General features: G+C 34.2%; 1 protein-coding gene across 1 annotated transcript in view; it reads right to left on the minus strand.

The window, feature by feature from the left end:
- The window catches only part of GUCY1A2 (guanylate cyclase 1 soluble subunit alpha 2), a 409166-nt gene that overhangs the window by 107799 nt on the left and 275009 nt on the right, over positions 1 to 26358 (minus strand). Inside the window, exons 7-11 of the mRNA XM_032642081.1 lie at positions 26003 to 26024; positions 17511 to 17519; positions 16681 to 16741; positions 16303 to 16309; positions 11984 to 11999 (exon numbers count right to left, since the gene is read on the minus strand). Coding sequence (XP_032497972.1) covers positions 11984 to 11999; positions 16303 to 16309; positions 16681 to 16741; positions 17511 to 17519; positions 26003 to 26024 — 115 coding nt within the window. The remainder of the gene's footprint in view (positions 1 to 11983; positions 12000 to 16302; positions 16310 to 16680; positions 16742 to 17510; positions 17520 to 26002; positions 26025 to 26358) is intronic.

Below are 26358 nucleotides of genomic sequence, written 5' to 3' on the forward strand. Positions count from 1 at the left end.
TTTACATTGTCCTTTCCTCTTTGTCTCACTCTCCATTCTCACTCCTGACCCCTGGTATCACTTTCAAATAAACTACCTATACCCAAGACCTCATCTCAGACTTTTCTTTCAAGGAACTCATGCCATAACATTTACATTTAGACTTAGAATTATCAGATATTAAGTTTGGGAGATTCCTTAGAAGTCATCTGTTCCTATCATCCAACTTTCATTAACTTTTCTGACAATGAGTCTTCTATTTACCTTTGGAATAACTGTATTTCCAATTAATATACATACTTCTAACAGTTGTACTGATATTTAGCAATAAATATTTCTAAAATTTCTGTAAGGACCATGTACAGTATCCATTAAGTATTTATCATGTAGCTTAATTTTTATGGGAATATTCTAGGAAACTTTACCTCTAACTGCCAATAGTAAGTAGGACTAAGAAAAACATAAAGGAGGCCTGAAGATTTCTATTTTGTCTGTTTGTTTGCAAATGATGTGTTTCCTTCAATACATTTTTATAACTTCAGAAGAGTAGAGATAAGGACATTGAAATTATAAAGCTGATTGCCCATTTTAACACAGCAGGTGGGAAAAGTCCAATATCTGTGATGTAGTGAAATGTACTCATCAATTTCACCTGTAACTCAATAGAACCTTCAAGATATTGATCTTAAATAATATACAATATGCCTTTCTTCAAAAATATTTATAGATGACATCATCACATTGTTTTTAAGTGACATTGTATTCCAAAAGGATTGACAAAATACCTACCAGTCAAATGAATTCTCTAAAAGAAATTTATGCTACATAAAGTTAGGAACTCCTCAAAATCCATATGCAAAAAAGTCATGCAAACCATAAATGAAATATTTACTTAAAAATATGGTATTTAAGATAGACAATAATAACAAGTGTTGGTGAAGATGTATAAATATTGGAAGCCTCAAACATTGCTGGTCAGAAGTTAAAACAGTGTAGCTGCTTTGTAAAACAATTAGCAGTTCTTCAAAAAGTTAAACATAGAGTTACCATATGAGCCAGCAATTGTATTCCTAGGTATGTACACAAGAGAACTGAAAATATGCATTCACACAAAAGCTTGTATGTGAATGTAAATAGCAGCAGTATTTATAGTAGGCAAAAAAAAAAAAAAAAAAAAAGGAAAGTGAGAAGTCAATAAATAGAATGAATAAACAAAATGGAATATTATTAGCCATAAAAATGAATGGAGTACTGGTACATACTACAACATGAATGAACCTTGAAAACATTAGGCTAAATGAAGGAAGCCAGTCACAAAAGGCCACATGCTGTATTCATTCCATTTATATGAAATGTCCAGAAGAGACAAATCCACTGAGAGAGAAATACTATAGTTGTAAGAGGCTAGGAGAGAGAAGGGAATGGGAAGTGACTGTTAATTAGTTCAGTGGTTTTTTTTTTTTTTAAGTGATAAAAATGTTCTGGAATTAGATAGTAGTGAAAGTTAAGCAACTTTGAATATACTAATTAATTATCTTAAAAACCACTGTATTGTACACTTTAAAAAGGTGAATTTTGTGATATGTTAATTTAATATCACTTTTAAAAATATGGTAGTAAAGTTCCAGTCTTTCTTATACCATAACAGAAGGATGTGAAATTGTAAGATGCCCCATAGAACACAGACCCCAAATATGCAGTTCTGTCTGTATGTCAGTCTTACTGTAAAAGTGGGTGATGAAAACCACGTTCACTCACATGACTCAGATGATATCCAATATAGCGTAGCCACGTGTAAACATCTAGTGCTAAATGACCCAATAATAACAACATAATAAAATATTGAATACTTCAATGTTATTAAAAAGATAAAATTTTAAATCCTTATATGGGAAAGATAAGACCTTGCTGCAATTAGAAAATATAGTACCAATTCAAATTGCATACAAATACAGAATGACACTACTAGAAATGAAATGAATCATGCAACACTATAAATGGTTGTTAAATATTAATGAAATATTTGATTTATGCCAATCACTCCAAAACCAAGGCATTTTACAGTCGAACAGTGGATGGAGAAAAATTTCTATATTTTATCTTAAAAATAATCAGAAAGGCAGTTTCATTTTTTTTTTCCTTGATGTATTTCTTTCTTTTCTCTTGGGAAATATTTTCAAGGTTTTATTTTCAAGGAATTACAAGAACAGAAACATACTTGATGGGTCATCCTACTTGTCAATCAAGTTAACAGCTATAAAATAAAATAAGTTATTCTGCTAAAATAAGGATAAATTTAGCTCTGAAATTTGAACAAATGACTGTTTCTTAAAATTAAACTATGATGCCTGGTTAATTTTGTTTATGTGCCATTGCATGGTAATTAATGTTTCCTCTTTAAGGATACTATCTTCAAGATACAATAACGTAGCTATGTGAAATATTTGAATAGACTAGCTATTGGTACATTTTATACTTTCACTGCAAAAGGTTGACAGTGATAATATTAAAAATAGTTAATGACAGAAAGGGCTAATTATTAAATCTTTGGTAACTCCAAAGATTAAATTCCCTTGCCTAAGGGAATTTTAATGGCGAGTTTTGAAATTAGTTTCTAGATTCAAGATATTTAAATGTACACATATCAAAAAGAAAAATCTGCCCCCTTTGTAGAGCCTTGTCAGCTTAGGCATTAAAGAATGTACAGTAGAACTGGACATGTTTACTTTAATTAAACCCAATTTATAAAGACATTTTTCTGAGGTTTTATCCTCCTTTGGTTAGTCTCATTCACCTAGTCATTCGATTAAATCACTTTTCTATTCCCTTAGGGATTTCCTTCCTGGGATTTGACACAGGACATTGTTTCCAATCTGTCTGGCTACTGACATGAATAGTACTATGTTACAACCCAGGATCCTGAGCTATGGTTATTAATGCAGACACCCACAATAATTTTCTGATTTATTTTAAAAAACAAACTTCTTTCTTTTTAATTTAAAATATAAAGTCAATATTATGTTCCCCAAATGCCATCATAATGGGCTTATTTATAGAATAAAATTATACAATAAGTTGCAGTTTTCCACATCTATTGGGTATCTGGTATCAGGCACATAGTAGTGCCTTGATAAACATTTTAGATGGAAAAGCAATGTATGAAAAAGTGAATAAGAAATGAATAAGTATACATTAGGATATAATTTTCCCTATTCATCAGAATGAATATCCTGCATTAGTGTATCAGTTATAATTTAATTCAAAAATATTAATAAATTGCTTTTACTGTAGTGTACAAAGATGAACAAGCTATGGTCCCAGACATGAATGTTCTTATAGTCTAGTTCAAAATACACAGGAATATACATAAATTATTTATTTGAAAGATGTCATATGTTAAATATCAATAGTTAAGTGTGACTAAAGTTATAAATTTCCTGAGGAAGAAGCAAATAATTTTTATTAAAGAGAATGTGAGTATTGGGGTTGATTTCATAGGGGTTGAGCTGGGCCAAGAAGGATGGATAATATAGGAAAACACACAAATGCAAGACAAATATAATAGACAAAACAAATAGAACAGACAAAACAAATGTAACAAACAAAACAAAACAATAACAGCATGGCTAAGGAGGCAGCAATGTACAGAATAGCCATTATTCTGGTATGCTTAATGCCATAATATTATGGTGGAATGTTATTCATTTAATTGGATATAGGTTTGAAAATGTAGCTTGGGGAAAGAGTTAAGGTGCTGATTAGGATTTAGTCCTTATTTTATAGACAATGGAGAGCCAACAGAATGGCTTTGTTGTTGTTTTGGTCATAAACAGAAAAGCAGAATATGGCATAGTTCTAGGGGAAAGCTTTGGAAGAAAATGACAATTTTGTGTCTAATAATGGATATAGCATTACATAGGTAATGCTATATCATATAGTTGAATGTTGCTAAGAGAGTACAGTCATCCCTTGGTATCTTCCGGGGATTGGTTCCAGGACCCTCCTTGAACACAAAATCCACAGATGCTCAAGTCCCTTATTAAAATGGTGTACTGTCTGCATATACACTCTGCATATCCTCCCATATACATTAAATCATCCCTAGATTACTTACATTACATAATACAATGTAAATGCTATGTACATAATTGTAAATACATTACAAATGCTATTTAATTTTTGCTTGTGCACAGCAAATTCAAGTTTTGCTTTTTGAAACTTTCTGGATTTGTTTTTTCAAATATTTTTCATCCATGGTTGGTTGAATCCATGGGTACAAAGGGTGACTTGTAGATCTTAAATGTTCTTATCACAAAAGAGGAAATGTTATCTATGTGATGGGATGGAGGTGGTAGCTAATACTATGGTGGTAATAATTTTGCACTTTATAACTGCATCAAATCAACATGTTGTACACCTTAAACTTACACAATATGCCACTTATATCTCAATAAAACTGAAAAAACAAGTACTGATGGTGAGACTTTAAAGTAAGTGGAAAGAGAATGGTGCCTTGGCCACTGATTGAGGAAATATTGCTTATATCCCTTAGTCAGCATATTATAGGCATTCATTTAGTTCATTTACACCTTGAATTAATCTTGCCTAAGGGAATTTAAATGTTTTCATTAAACATAGTAAACTTATTCATGTTCTTTAAAATGATAGGTTTCAAAAAATTTTAATACTACTCATAATGAAAACAGGAGGCAAAGGAGAAAACATTTGAAGAAAGAACCATGTCAAAGAGGGGCATTGAAGAAAAGTTGAGATCTTTCATACTGATGTCTTCTATCACTTCATTTAATTAGGAAAGTAAAGGTCTATTGAAAATAAAAGTAGCAAGGTTAAGAGACAAATTTAAAGACAGTGAAAAATATTTGCAATAGTCACAGCGAAGGATAGTGAAATGACATCCTTGAAGATTTTAGGGACCAGTTGAGTTTAACAGGTATGCACTTTCAATAAATATCTAATTCCTATAATTATGCCATTTTCTCCAGTAATGCTCATTAATCCCAGACCAATAATTTTCTACTTCGGTAGTCCAGTATGATGGAAATAAAGAAGAGTAAAACTAGAGGGCTATTAGGAGCAATGAGTGAGACAGAGACAATGGGATCCGGGCTAGATAAGGTGTTATGGATTAGATTGTGTCCGCCCCCACCCCCATCCCCATCCCCAAATTTATATGTTGAAATCCTAATCTCCAGTACCCCAGAATGTAACCTTATTTGGAAATGCTGTCATTGCAAATGGAATTCATTAAATTAAGATGAGGTCATACTGGAGTAGGGTATCCTAATAAAAGAACTTTGGAAGCAGAGATAGACATGCACACAGTGAGAATACCATGTGAAGTTTGGAGTTGTGCTGCCACAAGTCAAGGAACTACCAGAAGTTAGGAGAGGGATCTGGAAGAGATCCTTCCCTAGTGTCTTCTGAGGGACTTCATGGCCTTTCCAATGCCTTGATCTCATATTTCTAGCTTCCAGAACTGTGAGACAAATTTCTGCTGTCTTAAGTCACCCAGTTTGTGGTAGTTTGCTACGGTGGCATACTAAAACAGAAGGCAAACATAGTCAAAAAATAAATAATGGACTGAAAACCTAAAAATAGGTAAACTTGGAGGTCACAGTGATCAGAGGGAATGATAGAATAGGAAATGACAGAAGAACAAGAGGTTGTGGATTAAGGAAGGATATTTGGAGTTGAGATCCCAGAGTTGGAACAGTTCTAAGCTATGATGAGTTCAGAGGCATAACTGTGTGAATTTCTGAAGCAGGTTGTAATAACATGCTAACAACATAGAACTATCATTTATGCGAGCATCAATTTTTATAATGGTCATAATTTTTCCTTACAATACCTTCTTGATAAGTTAACAGTATTTCTAACTTGGTATTTAGGCAAAGAATATAAAAATAATCTTACTCTAATTTCTTTGACATATTTGAAGAGGAAGCACATATAAAAAATAATGAAAACTTGTTCATATCTGAAGACACATCACTACACTCTACTATTTAAAAAAAAATGTTTTAGAGATGAGATGAAAGAGGCATGGAGATTCAAAAGAGTACCCATTTATTTGTGTTTTCCCTAGAAAATGTTGAAGGTTAAAAGAAGAAATCTAAAAAAAAAAAAGAAGAAATCTACTTGTCAACTTTGACCAAATTCTATAAGATGCCCCCAAATCATAATGAGAGGCTCTAGCAGAAGGAAGATTCAGGACAAGGAGAAAATAATTAAGAGTTTTTAAAAGAAGTAAAATGAAATAGTAAAAATGGATAGTAAAAATGAAATTACTCTGTTAGTAGAGACACGACACTCAAGAGATCAAAATAACTGGACCTTCTGCCACAGATTTGTGCAAAGTTTTCTACTTGTTTTATATAATAACTTCAAAAGCACCCTTTCTAAATGATATTCTTCTATCACAATGAACAGTTGCTGGAAAAACCAAAAACTTCAAAATTCTTTCTGTTTTCTAGTTGGCCTTAACTGCTTCGTTAGCTTCCATAGTAAATTTCAAATGTTGAAATTCCATTGATAATTACAGTTACATAATTTTTATACTTGTTTTATGGCATGTAGAATAACAGAGTTGTCCTCCAAATTTTTTAACTTAAAATCTTCCAATTACCAATTGTTATTCACAACTGAATTTCCTAAGCTCCCACATACAATTATCCTTTTGTAAATTATCTCCAGTAAGTTCTAGCTAAACTAGACTATAAGAAAAAAAAAAGAATATTTTAGCCCCTGTTCAATAAAGCCAATAAAATGAATTTATTGTCATAGCTGTACTGCTTTACCAGACAGCAGCAGCAAATCAGAAAACATCTGGAATCTTAAGACAAATACAGTTGGCTTTAGAATCTGGCATTAATTGGCCATCCAAATTGTGTCATAAAACTGGATAGAAGCATGTTTGTCTAATTTAATTTTTCAAATCAAAATACTAATCTACTTGAACACACTAATAACTTTTCCAACTTAAAATAAGGATTAGTCATTTTGGAGCAAATATTTGAAGACATAAACAACCCTTGAAGCACCAACCTTAAAAGGGAAGCTTTGCCATGATTGTTTATGACTGATATAATAGTATGCTTAGACTTCTGATAGAGTGTATATTTAAAAAAATATGGTTTGACTCTTGCTTCCCTGGGCATGCCTTTTGGATCATGAGCATTTTCACAAATTAGAATTGACAAAAAAGGAAAAATAATTATAGACAATAATGTTTGGGTATAGCTTGCTATAATAACATAGCTAAATAGTAGAAAGTGATTTCAATATAGCACAGGATGCTGTCTTGCATAGAGTAAGACATCACACTATATCATAACCTCATAATATATATTCTCAATACAGCAATAATGAAGCAGGTCCTCTTTATTTCATTGCATTTTGGTAACAAAATTACTCATTTCTATCTTGAGTGGTAAAGTTGAAATATGAGCATGGGATATGTTCAGTATTTTCCAAAAGGACATGATTCAAAATATGCAAATTTGGGGAAAAAAGAACCTGAGAAAATAAAATAAGAGAAAAAGAATGGCAACTACTATAAATTTATACAAACACCAGAAGTCAATGTACCTACTTGTATACCAGGTAGATGACATGGCAAAAAAAATTGCAAATATAAGACTATTGACTTGTACAGCAAAGGATCAGAGAGAAGAAATTATATACATGCAAACAAAGATATAGTAGATATCAATGACATAACAAACAATATTATCAACTTTCTTCTATCATTTGGTAAAATTTAATTCGGTTTACTGTGAATGCATGTCTAGAACATCAAATAATTCCTCTGACTAATAAAACAGTTACAGTTTGAGACATTTGGACTTGAATGCAGAAATTTACCAATGCTGAAGAATTATCATGAAGATATTATTTTTCTGAACTAAATGCCAGAATTTAAGTAAACTAAATTCCTTGATCTATTTTCTGCATAATGCAGATAAACTAATTTTAATATTTTACATTTCCAGTTGTGTTCCTCTGAAAATATTTCAATTGGCATCAATTCTTTCCTATTTAAATTTTACAGTCATGATCTGTGATTCATTAATCAGATATTTACTCATATTAATTTCTGCCAGTATAGTTTTTCTTTTATGACCATTGTTTCTACCAATCCTAATTGTCCTGGCCAAATGCTTTACAGCACAATTGTGTCAAAAAGATTTGATGCTCCCATTAATTTTTAGCCAATAAATACGTTTATCCTGTCCAGTTTGAGGTTTTGTTTGCTGATTATTCCTTATGAATTGAATACATAGGTGAAAGCTTGTGTTTCCCTCATTTATAAGCTACATACGTTTTTAAAATTATAGATACCTATATAGAAGGAAGAAAAACAGTCCATGATGACACCACCTGCATAATTCCTATTGATCCTAAAAATGAATACATAAAGTAATTCATGCACATATTTGGAAAATTTAAACAAACTTCAAGATTAAAAGCAGAAAAAGCCCCTTCTCCTAAATTAACCATTATCAACAGTTTTATGTGCATTAATTCATACCAATATTATGTTGTGTAATTCTTAGGTAGCCCATGGAAAAATGACAAGCACTTTTATGAGACTGAGAGAAAAAGAAGCCTGAGGAGGCCTGCGGGAGGTGGGGAGGGGCAGAGATGGGGGAAACCAACTCAGAAAGGAAGGCAAGCAGAATAGGAGGCAGAGAACAACATAGGTGTGTGGAAATACTTGACTGAAGCCTCCTGAGTAATGAGCCTCATGTTTTCACTTTTCCACATCTCTACGTTTTCTTAGGGAAGATACCTGCTAAGCATATTAAAATAACTAAACACAGGCTACTGACTACTTGACATAGGTTTCAAAGAAACCAACATTTAAAGCAAACAAGCTGAATGGCATCCTGGAGTCTGAAAATCTGGGTGGCCGATTGAATTTCTGACTGAATGGATTCAAGTGACCAGATGTTTCAGTATTTTTACTCAATAACAGACCAAAAAAAAAAAAAAGCAGATTAATGTTTGGCACTCCTGCAGTTCAGCCTGCAACTCAATTATGTGGTTTTGCACATGTGAGAAATTCAAAATTCAATAAATGCTTGCTGGCTGAGTGATCAAAACATTTTACTACATTTTCACTTCTAATCATTGCTTTGGTTATTGTAAATATACAAAAGAGTTTGGATAAGTTAATATACAAAAGGATCAACTGATAGCATCTGGAAAATAATATGTTCTAAAGCGCAGTATATCTTTTGGATTATTTGTTATGGTTTTAAATCTCTGTTTTCCTAGTTTTAGATTATTATATTGCCACAAAAAGCAGATGATATCATCTGTTTCTTAAAAAGAAGTTCATATTACCAAAGTTTATATTTCAATATTATTCCCAACTTAACTTTTTCTTCAGATATTTTAAAATTTTATAAAACTAACAATTTTGGTTTCTGATATTAAATGCAGACAAAGTTATCCTCATTATTTCAACATCTCCATGTACAGTTAATGGTCAATACAGTTTGCCTCAAATGAGAATGCCTTCAAGTCATTGCATTGCTATTGCATCTTAACATTATCTTCTTTCATATTTGTTTTAAATGATGTACAGTTGAGATGTATTGTGTTAGTTTCAGGTATACTACACAATGATTTGATATTTGCATATATTATGAAATGATCACCACAATAAGTCTAGTAACCATGTGTCCCCATACAAAGTTATTATATATTCCCTATGCTGTATATTACATCCCCATAGCTTGCTTATTTTATAACTGGAGGTTTTCACCCATTAATCCCCTTCGCCTATTTTGCCCCCTTCTTCCCTCTGGCAACAACGCATTTGTTTTCTGTGTCTATGAGTCTGTTTTCATTTTGCTTTGTTTGTTTATTTAGATTTTTAGATTCCACATAAAAGAGAGATCATACAGTATTAGTCTTTCTCTGTCTTACTTATTTCACTTAGCATAATACCTTCTAGATCCATCTATGTTGTCACAAATGGCAAGATATCATTTTTTTTATGGCTGAGTAGTGTTCCATTGTGTGTGTCTGTGTCTGTGTGTATGCACATACACACATATTCTCTATTGATTCATCTATCAAAGGACACAGGTTGCTTCCATATTTTGGCTATTGTAAATAATGCTGCAATGAACATTGGAGTGCACGTATCTTTTCAAATTAGTGTTTTTGTTTGCTTTGGGTAAATACCCAGAAGTGAAATTGCTAGACCATATGGTAGTTCTAGTTTTAATTTTTTGAGGAACTTCCATACTGTTTTCCATAGTGGCTACATGGACTTACAATCCCACCAACAGTGCACAAGGGTACCCCTTTCTCCACACTTCTAATTTAACACTCCTTATTTGTTGTCTTTTTATGATAGCCTTTCTCTCAGATGTGAGGTGGTATTGATTTGCATCTTTCCCTGATGATTAGTGATGTTGAGCATCTTTTCATGTATCTGTTGACCATTTCTTTCTTAAGGGAGAGAGAAGAGTAATACCTTTTTCAGGGAAGATTAAAATTATTAGCTTAGTCATAAGATTAGAAATCATATGCTATAATTACATTGTGGGAGGCAGTGTTGGGTAATGGTTAGGAGCAAGGACTATGAAGTCAAACATTTGAATTCCAATTCTGAATCTATTCTTAATTAGTCTTATTTACTTATTTACTCTTATTTGACAATATGTCCCTTAACCTCTCTGAGTCTTGGTTTTCTCATTAGTAAATAGGATAATAACATCTGAGTCATGGTCCATAATGTTGTAAGACTTGCATGATAATATGCAATACATATGTATTTCACAAACATGAAAATGTGCTTAAAACACACATATATAAATGTAAATAGATTAACTATACACATATATGTGTGCATATGGGTGTGTATATATTTACATATAGATCTATATTTTACACATTAGCATAATTGAGCATATATCAGCATTGTGCTTAGCATAATGCCTGGCACATAGTAATCACTTGGTTAAAGGCAACTCTTATCAAGTATTCAGGTAACAGAATTCTACTCTGGCCATTCTGGTGAGTTATTGGCCAGTTTGGTATAAGAAAATACCAAAGCCTTTTTTTCAAGCAGATATATTTATGTTGAAATTTAGTTTTGCAATTGATTACCTGCATAATCTTGGTCAAATTATGTAAACTTCTGAATCTCATATTATTTAAATGTAAAATAAGATTAATGAAACTTACTATGCAGGGTTTTGGGGGATGGGAGGATTAAAAGATATTAAGTGTATAAAATACCAGGCATAAGTCTGACATATAGAAGGTGTTCTATATATTATTTTTTCAAGATCTAATACATGTTCTTTAACTATTAGATTTCTTACCTCTTGCTCTTTAAAATATTTAAAATCTGCACATGTGCCCTTCACGGGATTGTTGTGTATATTAAATGAGATGATATATAAGCTATCAAGCCAACCACTGGCACATAGTTCGTTTTCAGTATTTTTCAACTCCACTTTCTTAGATATATACAAAATCTATGAAGATACCAAAATAATGTAGGTCTGAATGTACAACCAAAGTATCCTGAATATTCTAAGAAGAATTTAAAGTCTTTGCCAAATCTTTACAAAAACTAACAAAAATCTTTTAATATTAAGACAGTTTTGAGGGAAATCCAAGTATCTACTTATATCTGCTAACCAAGTCAGTCATTTATTTATAGGTGTTGCTTCCATAGAATGTAATTTCTGGGAGAGTCAGGACTGTATTCTGTTTGCTTGCCATTACATTCCCAGTACTTAATTATTTGTCCAGAAAACAGTAAATATTCAAAAATCATTTGTTGAACAAATGAGTAAAAGTCACTCCTAGCAAGTTGCCAGCCAGGATTGTGCAGAATCAGGCTTCATCCGAGTTGAAACAGCAAACCACCTCCAAAGTAAAAAGTATTTTGTCCTCTGGGACATTCAGTGCACAGTCAGGGCCTATGTTTCTATCAACCTGATGTTTCTTCAACATCAACAGGTCTCCCGCTAGGAATTATTTGCATGTATTTCAGACATTGTTGTCAAAATTACCATATTTCCCTGAAGAGTGAGGTCTGAATTAATGAGGTTTTACTAAATTTTTTAATGATTGGTTTAACCTTTGAATGAACACATTAAAGGTATATAATAAAGCAGAATGACTGTTAGAACTGGATCCACATGTAAATTTGATCTTCTAACATCTGCACACAAAGTGACAATTTCTGATGAAGTAGGAAGCACTACAAATGTTACAGAAATCAATTTAGCCATTAGGATAAGGCTGAAACCTCATTCCAAATAAGGAATATTATAGTGGTGGCCCAGACAATTACAATATGCCTGACTTGACATCAACACAAAGCTTAACAGATTTTTAAAATTGCTTGTGATACTGAATTGTTTCTGCCACATTTGCAACTCAAGTTATTAAAGAGTTGCCTTACAATGACTCATGTATTTAATTTTAGGAATAAGAAAATACAGAGTGAGGTAATAACAAGGAAAAATTCTTCCTAGGGCTTATCAAGTCTCTCCTGCATGTTTAGGATGCATGTACATTTTTGGTACACAGTGACTCATAACTTCACTTAACTGAATATTCATCCAATTTTTAAAAGAATCTACTTTTCAAGTCTGCATATTCTATTTCTGTTTGTATAGAAAAAAAGCCTTTAAGAATATACAACGTAATGTAAAACATGGTTGTGGTTTGTTGATAAATTATGGATGGTTCTGACTATCTACTGTGTGCTAGTTTTCAGTGGTCATTTTATTTTTCATAATTTCAGAAAACTAAGAAAGTTACTTTGAAATAATTTTTAAACTTTTGTTTGGAGTTAGATATGAAGTTTTGAGACAGAATAACAAACCAAAGACATAAAACCTAGCAGTGTAGTTAGCATATAGATAGCACATTACTGTCTTACCTATTATTCTATCTTATTTTCACATCGTTTTAGGTATTGTAAGATTCAGGCTGCTAATGTTGGCATATGAGCATTTAGCCTTAAAAGAGATTAAGTTAAGCTGGCAGTAAAAAATAAAAGTTCTCTTGTTCAATAATGTCAGACACAGACACTATAAAAGATAAAAGATAATGGGCTAAATTACCTCTCAAAATCAGTTGGTGAAATCACATCTTAATATCTTTTTAGGAGCAAGAATTGGCAGAAAAAGATTCTTATTCTTTATATAAAACTCAGATAATAAAAACCTGATAATAAAAACCTTCACATTTCTACAAGCTCATGTGGACCAAGAATGCCACCTGCCATATCAGGAAACAGAGGATGTTGTGACCATCAAGACAGAGCTGCCCTCCTTACTCCTCCCCCCATCCCGCCCGTCCCCACCCCATGGGAGCCCTGAAGGAAATCAGGATGGAAACAGGCTACCCACCACCAAGCTCTCAGCCGCTGCAGCGGTGCCCAACAGTGCACCCCGAGGGGACTCAGGATGAGAAAAACCTGATACTGGTCCTAGACAGTTAAGATACACATCAAAGGAATGACTTCAATAAGCCCAGACTCTTGCATCTTCCCATACATAGAAAAGTGCTAAGTTAGTTAACTTGAGAAGTCTGATTTTCTTTAACCAGTGATCTTTTGATGTTCCTACTAACCTGGTTTTGTTGCAAAACTCCTATATATCCTGGCTCCTCCCTTACCTCTTCAAAGCATTCCCTCAGAGCTATCTAAGAGGATGCCTCCCAGGCTTAAGTCCCCAGAAAATCTACCAAATAAAACATACTTTTCAACTTTTAGGTTGTGCATTTCTTTTTCAGCTGACATCACACAAAAGTCAAACAAAAATTAATGTCTTTACTAATATAACTTTTTAACCTCTTCTTAGGATGTTGTACCAGTATTCCTGGGAAGGACCCTCCTGGAGACAGACTAAAATAAATGAAATAGATTATAACTTCTTTAGGAGTATTTACACCATGGTGATATTATTTAATGAAATAACTTTATAAAATATTTAAACATGTCCCCACTAAAGAATGCATTTCTCTTCTGAAAATGTGGAAGTGAGAGGACTGCTGCATAAAATCAAACTGAGCAATTTTGTATTTTACATGCACCGTTTCTTGCAAATCAATTTATCTTTTTTTTCCCATTGCTTGGTCTGTTTTTCCTTCACAGTCTTATTATTACTTTTTTTTTCATGTAGCAAAAATATGCAAATACCGTTACAAAATATCTGCTTGGAAAATCTGTTTGGCAAATACATAAAAAACTCTTCAGCAAGACCAGTGCTTTTAGAAATGTGTGTCTGATAAACTATTTTTTCATAGAATAAAAATATGATTAAAAGTCTAAATTTAGACTTACATATCATATAAGTGGTAACATAAGTGACTATATTATATTGGAAACAGTCATGATACAGATAAAATAAATTAGCAATGAAATTCACTGACATACACATTGCATATGTAACATTGTGTATTAAATCATTATACCTATATCTTAGAGAGTGGTGGAAAGGCATTAAGGGTGCTCTGCTTATTAAAGTATATATAGTTCAATACCTAAAAATAATTAATTAGAATATAAGACACAATCTTTAAATTCAAAGACTATCCTATGACAAAATGTGAATATGACATTTTAAAATATGTACCTTCTACATTACAATCCACAATAAACAATAAACAGAGGAAAATAAAGGGAGAAAAAACAATGGGGTAAGATGGTTAATATATGCTCCCACTCAGTCTAGCTGGTGATTGCAATTTTCAAAGTAACAATGGAATAACATCCATTCCCCTCCAACACACACATAATTGAATATATCTCTCTGTCTTTCTAATTTAAAAAATTAATCATTTTGAATGGAATATTTTTAAAATAGATTACTTACTTCCATTCTCTTAAAGAGGACACCTAATATAAATTTAAATTTTCCTGAAGACTAAAGCCATGAAAAGTCTAACTTACTAAATAATGGAATATTCAAAGCAATAGGGAAAATTTCACAATATGAGATTTAACCTGTATTTATTTAATAAGTCTATATAGAGTGTACTTATTAGGAACTCTCAGGTTTGTTTTTAATTCTTCTTTTCTTCACTTGTTAAAATGAAAATAATAGCAATACTTCCTTCATAGAATTATTGTGAAATTTAAAAGTTATTACATGGAAAGCACTTGGTACAGTGACTGCCTGGCATATGGTTCAGTGCTTCAATTGATGTTATCGATCAATATTCTGCAGTAGCTAGTTTCAATGCAGTTAAGATGTTTTTCTCTTTTCTGTTTAAAGATAATTTCATCTGTGACTTGGGTTGAAAATAGGCATAAATGTAGATTAGTGAGAATGAATCTACTCAGTAAGATAAAGCTCGTAAAAAATATACATCACTTTGAAATTGCATTTCTAGTAATGTTACCAAACCAAACTTGGGTCCATTTGCCCAATGTGCAGCAAAGCCAATCTACTGACACTAGGTCGTGGTGAAGGAAAGTACCGATTTTATTGTAAGGTGCCAAGCAAGGAGAGCATGCAGCTAATGCTCAAAAGACACAAACTCCTCAATGACTTCTGGGGCAGGGTTTTAAAAGACATTGTGAGGGTCCTGGGGTATGTGATCAACTTGTGCACAATTCTCTGATTGGTTGACGTTGCGGTAATAGGGTGATATTTCAGGAATCTCAATTATCAGTTTTCTGGCTCCAACAGGTCTGGGGTCTAAGTACTGGTGGTCAGCATGCACTTAACTTCTTCCATCAGGTGGGGGTTTTAGTATCTGCAAAACAACTCAAGAATATGTCTCAAGATATTATCAATAGCCCTTGAGTAGAAACTAAAGGTCCTTGACTTTATTTGATGGCTAAACTATTATTATTTTGTCTTGTCTGATTGTTTTCCTTTGTTTCTGCATTTTTTCACTTCTCTGACTAAATTTGCTCTTTAGAATTCAGGGAAAGCCTAGGATACTAAAGCTTTTCTATAAACAAGAGGCAGGGGGTGTGTGGGGGCATCTGTCCCTGGGAAGGTCCTGCAGGTGTTGCCAAACCAAACTTGGGTCCCCTTGCCTGCATGCAGTAAAGTCAATCTACTGACACCGTGTTGTGGCGAAGGAAAGTGCAGCTTTATCACAGGGTACCAAGCAAGTAGTCCAGGGCAGTTAGTTCTCACAACACCTACTCGCAGATGGGTTTCAGGGAAACACTTTTAAAGGGCAGGTGAGGGAGAGGGTCACAGGGTATGTGATCAGCTCACACACAATTCTCTGATTGATTGTGAGGTAACAGGGCAGTTCTACAGGGTTTAAATTGTCAATCCTTAAGCTTCAGTAAGCCTGGGGGCTATGCACTCCTGGTCACCAAATAGTTAATGTCTTCCACCTAATGGGGATTTTATCATCTGTAAAACAACTCAGAAGATGTGCATAGATATTGTTATCTAGGTACTTCAGAGAGGAGTTAAAGCAGAGGATATGGGGGAGGGGTCTGTCCCCAGAAGGTCTCATAGGGTCCTGCTTTGTTACATAGGGCTCTGCTTGGTTTTAGTAAGAGCATATTGTATAATTTGAACAAAGCCCTCTGTAGGTCAGCTCACAAGACAATAAAAAAAAGGTTGGGGGAGATGAACCTGAGGTGAGGTGAGCACTAAATTTGAGAGTACTTTTCCATTATGGCATCTTCTGACCTCAGAAGTGACTGAGAGGTTGAGAAACTGAGCAGTGCTTTTGACAACGGGGACAAAAATTGGAGTCCAAGGATTGCCAAGGGGAAGGCCTTAATAAAATCCTCTATACTTTGAGATGAGACTGTAACCAGAAACACCACAGGTATAAGTAATTCCAAAAACATCAGGTGAATCAGAAGTAAACTGGCCCTCAGAGAGACTTAAACTCAGTGTTAAATCATCTGATTCCTGATTGCTAGAGAGCTCCTATCAATCATTCCCACTAGAAGCACACATAAAACTTCCCTACAGGAGGGTAATATCATTCAAGGTCTAAAGTTATTTCTATAATTTTTTATATACAATCTCCAGAACCCAAACAAAAAATAATAATAAATAGACACACAGGAGACAAGTAACATGACTAAACATTAACTGAAAGAACAGACAGTGTAATAGACCACAGAAGCTCTAGAGAATGAATTTATCAAGCAAAGAGTTTAAATTAATTATGGTTGATATATTCAAGGATATAAATAAAAGCAATATAAAAATTTTGTCAGATAAATGGAAATTTAAAAAATAGGTATAGGACTTCCCTAGTGGCACAGTGGTTAAGGAATCTGTCTGCCAATGCAGAGGACATGGGTTTGAGCCCTAGTCTGGGAAGATCCCACATGCTGTGGAGCAACTGAGCCCACGTCCACAACTACTGAGCCTGTGCTCTAGAGCCCGTGAGCCACATCTACTGAAGCCCACGTGCCTAGAGCCTGTGCTCCACAACAAGAGACACCACCGCAATGAGAAGCCTGTGCACCGCAACAAAGAGTAGTCCCCACTCACTGCAACTAGAGAAAGCCCACGTACAGCAACGAAGACCCAACACAGCTAAAAATAAATAAATTTATATTTAAAAACAGCTATAAACTGCTATAATCAACATTAAGTATTAAGTGGATGGGTTTAACAAATGATTTTCATAACCAGCTGAGGTATTAGTGAGTTAGAAGATACATCTGAGGAGAGTATATAAGACTCAAGCTCTGATAATTAAACAGAGGCAAACTACAGAAGACAATCTGTTATAATCCTATCTACTGGTAAACTCTTAGTGAAAAAATAATTTAAACACATTCTTTTTTAAAAACACAAACACATTTCTAGTACTGAATAAATTCACTATACAGTATAGATCTATTAAAAGCATAGTTGGCCATAAATTTTACCAGTAGTATTATGAAGTGTTTTTGTGTATTATTGCTACAATAAAACAGTGGTTTACTAAAACTGCCACTATATGCGTTATCTAGCATATGAAAAGTAAATTCAAATGTGTCTATTGGATACACATGAGAAATGAGGGTAACTGAGTTCAGTATCTTAATTGTGAGTTCATAAAATGCCTATGTAGTTCTTTCTGACCCCATAGGTTTTTCTCCTTAGATATAAATTCTGGAGGTAGAACATTTCAAATGAGTATACACACTTCAAGATGAAAAGTACTAATTATAATTGTATAAACAAACAACTATCAAAGAATCATAGAGAATTAATCAGGTTATCAAATGATTAGATTTTGTTTTTTCTAAGTACAATCTTGGGCTGTAATCTCATGGGGTTAACTATTGCAGTATTTGCAAACAGCAAATCCCTCCAAATATTAAAATAACAATATCAGGTTTTCTTTGTAAATAATAACTATTTAAAAATTAATTGCAGAATAATTATTTCATCATCTCAAAAAATCCTATAAGCTCATTAGAAGGCTAAATTGAAGCTTGAGAAGCTAGAATTTAATGTATTACAGTACACATAAATTGTAAATTAATATTCCTGCCTTTGGGTTAGGCAGTTAGAAGAAATTCATAGCATTTCCCTGATTTGCAGTTGAGATTGTTAACCACATTAGTATTAAAACATGATTACACATTGTTTTTAACTCTATTTTACAATCACTCTATAATTGCCTCTTTATATAAAATGCACTCTTTGAACAAATAAAGAGAATTTGAATTTGTATGCCTATTAATGATACTCAACAAATATTTTTTTAAAACTGAGGTCCAAAAGTAAAACTTAGATATTTGGACACATTAACTCAAACTTCTTCAAAACCCTTAAATCATGAAAATGCTACTTGTCTTTCTAATATATGTTTAATCACATTTTCTAGTCAGTCCTCAACCCAGCTTCTCTTTTCCTAGCAACACTACTTTTTAAAGCATAAAGCACAGGCAATAAACATTTTGTTATTTTACTCAAAGAGTATTTAAACTATTAGTAAAAGTTAAGACTTTCAGCACTAAAAACTCTATTCAAAATACTTCGGTAAGATTAGGTTCACAAAATTACAGAACAGCAGAAAATTATACAATTTTCTAGTGAAATCACAGTGTAAGTACCTCAAGCAAAAAGGAGAGAATATAAATCTGATATTACTTTTCTTGAATTGTCAATTGTTTAAGGTATATGAAAATCAGGTATCCTATAGGGTGGGGAAAAAATAGGCATCTTGCTGGCATTTCCATATACTCAGCCAGTAGAATCAACATTGTATTGATAAAATATTTAAAATCTAGTCACTATTTTTAAAAACAGTCTTAACTGAAGCCTCTTTGGGCTGATTTTTCAAAATTTATTGTATAAATAGACCATATTTCTGTATGCTTTTTAGATCGAACTAGTTAGATATAACTTTTTAGATAGAAGCAGTCTAGAACTAGCCTCTGAGTTTCATTAGAGTACTTATAGAAAAACAATCTGCTTGAGTATTTTAAACTGAATAAGTAAAATGCTATATTCTCTGATAATTTTTATTTATTTTATTTATTATTAATTTTATTTATTTATTTGTTTATTTATTTATTTTGGCTGTGTTGGGTCTTTGTTGTTGAGCACAGGCTTTCTCTAGTTGTGGCGAGCGGGGGCTACTATTTGTTGTGGTGTGCAGGCTTCTCATTGTGGTGGCTTCCCTTGTTGTGGAGCACAGGCTCTAGAAGCACAGGCGTCAGTAGCTGTGGCACATGGGCTTAGTAGTTGTGGCTCACAGGCTCTAGAGCACAGGCTCAGTAGTTGTGGCACACGGTCTTATTTGCTCTGTGGCATGTGGGATCTTCCTGGACCAGTGATCAAACCCATGTCCCCTGCATTGGCAGGCAGATTCTTTTTTTTTAATAAATTTATTTTATTTATTTTATTATTTTTTTGCATTACGTGGGCCTCTCACTGTTGTGGCCTCTCCCGTTGCGGAGCACAGGCTCCGGATGCGCAGGCTCAGAGGCCATGGCTCATGGGCCCAGCCGCTCTGTGGCACGTGGGATCCTTCTGGATCGGGGAACAAACCCGCATCCCCCGCATAGGCAGGCAGACTGTCAACCACTGTGCCACCAGGGAAGCCCTAAATTTATTTTTCATTTATTCAGTTTTGGCTGCTTTGGGTCTTTGTGGCTGCGCATGGGCTTTCTCTAGTTGCGGAGAACCGGGGCTACTCTTCACTGCGGTGCACAGGCTTCTCATTGCGGTGGCTTCTCTTATTGTGGAGCACAGGCTCTAGACGTGTGGGCTTCAGTAGCTGTGGCACGTGGGCTCAGTAGTTGTGGCTCATGGGCTCTAGAGCGCAGGCTCAGTAGTTGTGGTGCACGGGCTTAGTTGCTCCATGGCATGTGGGATCTTCCCAGACCAGGGCTCGAACCCACGTCCCCTGCATTGGCAGGCAGATTCCCAACCACTGTGCCACCAGGTAAGTCCTGGCAGGTGGATTCTTAACCTTTGTTCCACCAGTGAAGTACTGTAGTAATTTTTAAAATTAAAAAGTTTAACCTAGTCAGTTTTACAGTTAATGATTCAAGGACATTATCGACCATTTGCAAGGAATTATAATTGATAATTCAGGTTCCTGTTTCCCATCATGACAGGTGCCTCATAGGTTTAAAAAACCATATAAAATTAGTAATTTATTTTTCAAAATTTGAGAGGTTTGGGGGAGTTTTCCTTTGTTTTCAGAAATTATTGCAAGTCAAATAAGTTAAATATTAAAAAGCCTAAAAACTTAGTTTGAAGTAAACAATCAACTGATCACATATCAACTCTACTGTAACAACCAAGCATGTTTAATGAAAGATTCTTTCAATAAGTGTAGAAACATTCCCATGGTAACAAGTTAGAAGCCAATTGAAAACCAAATTAAGATGCCAAAAAAAAAAAAATTCCAAACTTTGCAAATAATATAAATTAGTAATGAAGCTAAAATTATTAAGGTGATTTTATTATTTTGAATTCTCTTTCTGCATTCTTATTAAATCTTTATTGATATATCCTCTTCTGATATGATAAAAGTAATTAATAAGCCAGAGCCAATTGTTATATTCCACAAATGAAAATATGGATGAGCACATTGTAAAAAACCAATTCCCTGGTTTGGTTCTATGGTAATTGTCAAAGTTTGCTTTGACAATGCTGAATCAATATAAACATTATATCTCCTATAAAAGAAAATCCAACATAGAAAAACAATCCCAAATGATAAGTCTGCTCAGCTGGTAGCCTTGAAAATTTAAGAAGTGATATGAATTCCATCTGGAATGTGTATTTTTGCAGTTTGCTTCAGACTTGAGACAGCATTCCTTTTGTTTGTTTTTCCTGGCAGTTGTAGGAGTGTCATTCACACACTTGAGTAATTCAATAATTATGTCCTAGGGAACTTAAACTTAGATTAAAAAAAATTTTTATTTTTCCTTGCTTTCCTGTTTTCACCATTGGTGGGAGTGGCTTGAAAACTCTCTCTCCATGTTTTTAAATTTTCAAATGTAAACATATATGTGCACATTAAATAATAGTAATAAAATTAGTAATTTTTCACTATAATCCCTATGTCCACCTTCCCTATTGCATGCTCCCTCATCCCATCATTGCTTTACTTTCTCTTACAGAAAGCAACATCTTGAATTTTGTATTAATCATTCCTTACTTTCCACTTTCTCCTTCAAGGTAGGTATTTCAAAATAGCATTATTTTTTCAATTTTTCTAGTTTTGAAATTTAATTAAATGGAATAATTCTATAGAATTGCTCCATGACTTGCTTCTTTTGTACTATATTGTTTTTGACATCCATCCATTTGATGTTCAGTTCCTGAAGTAATTCATTTTCCCAGCTGTATGGTATACTGAGGTATAAATGTATCACAGTTTATACATTCTATTATTAAATGGATATTTAAGTTATCTCCAGTTTGAGGCTATTATGAAAGTATTTCTCTGAATAATCTTGTGTGTGACTTCTGCTACACATGCACAACTACTTCCCTGGAGCAAACATTTAGGAGAGGGCTTACTGGGTTGTAAGAAAGGCACAAGTTAAATTTTACTAGTTAATGCCAAGTAAATTGTACCATTTATACTCCCACCAACTCTGTGTGAGATTTCTTGCTACTCTAACTCCTCAGCAACAGTGTCACTGTCAGACTTTCAAAGTTGTGCCAAACTAGTAGGTGGGAAAACTTTATCATAGTGTTATTAATATATCTAATCTGAATACTGATGAGGTTAACCACTGATATTTTTATTGGTTATATGTATTGCAAAATATTCTCCTAGTTTGTGGTTGACTTTTTATTCTCTTTAGGTGTTCTTTGACAACAGAAAAGTTTTAATTTTAATGTAGTAAAATTTATCCACATTTTCCTTTATGGTTTCATGATTTTTCCTTTAAAGTTTTTGACCTGCTTAGTCTCCAAAAAATTCTTCCCTACTCTAAGTCAAATTTCTAATTATATCATATTGCATGCAAATCATTATGTAGTACACCTGAAACTAACATATTGTATGTGAATTATATTTCAAAAAAAATTAATAAATAAAGAACACTGAGTTGTTTTTTAAAATTCCTAATTATAAATTTATAATTATATTCTGTAGCCTATAATATTTACCCACATGTAACTGACTTATGTGCAGACACATGAAGTGCAGTTATATATTTTTTTACATGGATAACCAATTGGCCCCCAAACATTTATTGAATAGCCCATTATTTCCCCATTGATGACTGTCACCTCCATCATTTATCAAGTTCTCTTTTTCTCTCAAGTACTGCAGTCTCATTAAGATATGTTTAGTTTTGTTAAAAACTTTTGCACAGCAAAGGAAACCATGGACAAAATGAAAAGACAACCTACTGAATGGGAGAAAATATTTACAAGTAATATGATTGATAAGCAGTTAATATATAAAATATATAAACAAAATATATAAACAGCTCATACAACTCAATGTCAAAAAAATAAGCAACCTAATTAAAAAATGTGCAGAAGACCTGAACAGATATTTTTCCAAAGAAGATATACAGATGACCAACAGGCACGTGAAAAGATGCCCAACATCCCTAGCCATGAGAAAAATGCAAGTTACAACTGCAATGAGATATTACTTCACACCTGTCAGAATGGCTATCATCAAAAAGACCACAATAACAAATGTTGGAGAGTATGTGGAGAAAAGGGAACTCTTGTATAGTGTTGATGGAAATGTGAATTTGTGTAGTTACTGTGCAAAACAGTTTGGAGTGTCCTCAAAAAACTAAAAATAGAACTAACACATGATCCAGCAATTCCACTCCTGGGTATATAGTTGAAGAAAACAAAAACCCTTATTTGAAAAGATACGTGCATCTCAATGTTCATGGCAGCGTTACTTACAATTGCCAAGATATGGAAGCATTCTAAGTGTCTATCAACAGATGAATGGATAAAGAAGATGTGATATATATATATATATATATACTACAGAATACTACTCAGACATAAAAATGAATGAAATTTTGCCATTTGCTACAACATGGATGGACCTGGAGGATATTATACTTAGTGATATGAGTCAGACAAAGACAAATACTGTATGTTATCACTTATATGTGGAATCTAAAAAAATAAAACAAACTAATGAATATAACAAAAAAGAGACAGACTCACAGATATAGAAAACAAACTACTGGTTACCAGTGGGGAGAAGGAAGAAAGGAGGGGCAAGATAGGGGTAGGGGATTAAGAAGTACAAATTACTATGTATAAAATAAATAAGATATAAGGATATATTTCACAGCACAGGGGATATAGCCAATATCTTATAATAACTATAAATTGAGTATAATCTATAAAAATTTTGAATCACCATGTCATACACCTGAAACTAATATAATATTGTAAATAAACTATACCTCAAATATGTATATATGTACCATTATATAAATCACAGATATATTATGGAATTAAATACAAATGATGTGAAACACAAAAAATAAATTAAAATGGAATTATTTAAAAAATAAAAAAGACTTTAATGTACTTAATGTAAAAAATAAGAGATACTTTCTAGAATTCTTTAGGATTACTGTGTCTGAGAACTGATTAGTGTCTTTTAATAATTCCAGAAAAAAAATAATTTTTTGTGCATTCCCTCTATTATCTTCATGTGGAGATAATTCCAACTGAATGTATAAAGTCTCCTACATTCTTTTATTCATATTTCCCCAGTTTTAATTCTCTGGACTTATTTACAGGAACTTTCTTCAGCTGTATCTAATCTGCTTCTAAACTCATCCACTGAGAGTTTTTTTGTTTTGGTTTGCTTGATTTTTGGTTTTTGTTTGTTTCTTTTGGTATTCTGTTGATTGCTTAGAAATTCTCTGGTTCATTTTCAAACCTAGTTGTTCCAGCCTTGTTTTTTTTTTTTTTAATTGGGGCATAATTGCTTTACAATGTTGTGTTAGTTTCTGCTGTACTACAAAGTGAATCAGCTATATTTATACATATATCCCCTTCCTCTTGGACCCCCCCTCCCACTCCCCCACCCGCCCCATCCACCCATCTAGGTCATCACAGCACACCAAGCTGAGCTCTCTGTGCTATACAGCAGGTTCCCACTAGATATATATTTTACACATGGTAGTGAAGCTTCTCTTTTATTTCTTTAATTATTTTAAGCATTGTCATTTTGATTCTGTGTCAAATAATTTTGATATTTGACAACTCCAGATCTGTTTTTCTCATCTCATGTTTCTACTGGTTCTTAACCCATAGTACTTCATTTTCCTGTGTGATTTTTTTCCCTTTGTTTTATTTTGTTTTGTTTTTAGTATTAGGCAGTCATTTTTCAGAGAACTATATCCGTGGAAATTCTTTGAAGAGGGAATGGAAGTTGACTTTTTTTTTTTTGCAGTACACGGGCCTCTCACTGTCGTGGCCTCTCCTGTTGTGGAGCACAGACTCCAGACATACAGGCTCAGCAGCCATGGCTCACGGGCCTAGCTGCTCCGTGGCATGTGGGATCTTCCCGGACTGGGGCACAAACCTGTGTCCCCTGCATTGGCAGGTGGACTCTTAACCACTGCGCCACCAGGGGAGCCTGAATTTGACTTTCTTCATGGAGGGATAGTGTTTCCTATTATCACTGTTAATGACAGAGCACTTAAATTCACCACTCAAAGTTTGTTCTATCTATATATATAATGTGATTGACACATTTCTCTCTTTCCTGAGATCAGTGATATGCTTAGTGACTTTCAAAAAGCTACTATTCCTAAACTATTTAACACTACATTTTAATCAGAAGGGTCAGTCAGAGTATCTACTTTGCCATACTGCCACACTAGGAATATATTCACATTTTGAGGCTTTTTTCTGTATTTTTTAACCCATGGTTGATGAACTGTTATAAAAAGTCTGCCTTGATTCAAGGTCACTTTGCCAAATAGAAGATTTTTGCTTATAAGAATTCATAGTAAAAACATTTCTGGGATCTATCAGGTGCTTGCAGAAATATAGCTAGGTGACCTCATCCATTCTCAGAGGTAGATCCGAGATTGCAGACAGCTATCAGTACCAAAAAGAGAACAATACACGAGGAGCTACATCTTCCACAGTTTCTGATGTTTCCTCAGTCTTGGGCTCCAACCTTCAAGATCTGACACATAAAAAACTATTTCGGAAGTAACCCTGAAGGGGACGAGGGGAAAATGGTGGAGGAGTAAGATGTGGAGATCACCTTCCTCCCCACAGATACACCAGAAATACATCTACACGTGGAACAACTCCTACAGAACACCTACTGAACGCTGGCAGAAGACCTCAGACCTCCCAAAAGGCAAGAAACGCTCCATATACCTATGTAGGGCAAAAGAAAAAAGAATAAACAGAGACAAAAGGACAGGGACAGGACCTGAACCAGTGGGAGGGAGCTGTGAAGGAGGAAAGGTTTCCACACACTAAGAATCCCCTTCACGGGCGGAGACTGAGGGTGGTAGAGGGGGAAGCTTCGGAGCCGTGGAGGAGAGCACAGCAACAGGGGTGCGGAGGGCAAAGCGGAGAGATTCTCGCACAGAGGATCGGTGCCGACCAGCACTCACCAGCCCGAGAGGCTTGTCTGCTCACTGGCCGGGGCAGGAGGGTCTGGGAACTGAGGCTCGGGCTTCGGTCAGAGCATAGGGAGAGGACTGGGGTTGGAGGCGTAAACACAGCCTGCAGGGGGTTAGTGTACCACAACTAGCCAGGAGGGAGTCCGGGGAAAAGTCTGGACCTGCCGAAGAGGCAAGAGACTTTTTCTTCCCTCTTTGTTTCCTGGTGCATGAGGAGAGGGGATTAAGAGCGCCGCTTAAAGGAGCTTGAGAGACGGGCGTGAGCCGCGGCTAAAAGTGCGGACCCCAGAGATGGGCATGTGACGTTAAGGCTGCTGCTG

The sequence above is a fragment of the Phocoena sinus genome, chromosome 8, assembly GCF_008692025.1.
Source record: "Phocoena sinus isolate mPhoSin1 chromosome 8, mPhoSin1.pri, whole genome shotgun sequence".
Classification (NCBI taxonomy): domain Eukaryota; kingdom Metazoa; phylum Chordata; class Mammalia; order Artiodactyla; family Phocoenidae; genus Phocoena; species Phocoena sinus.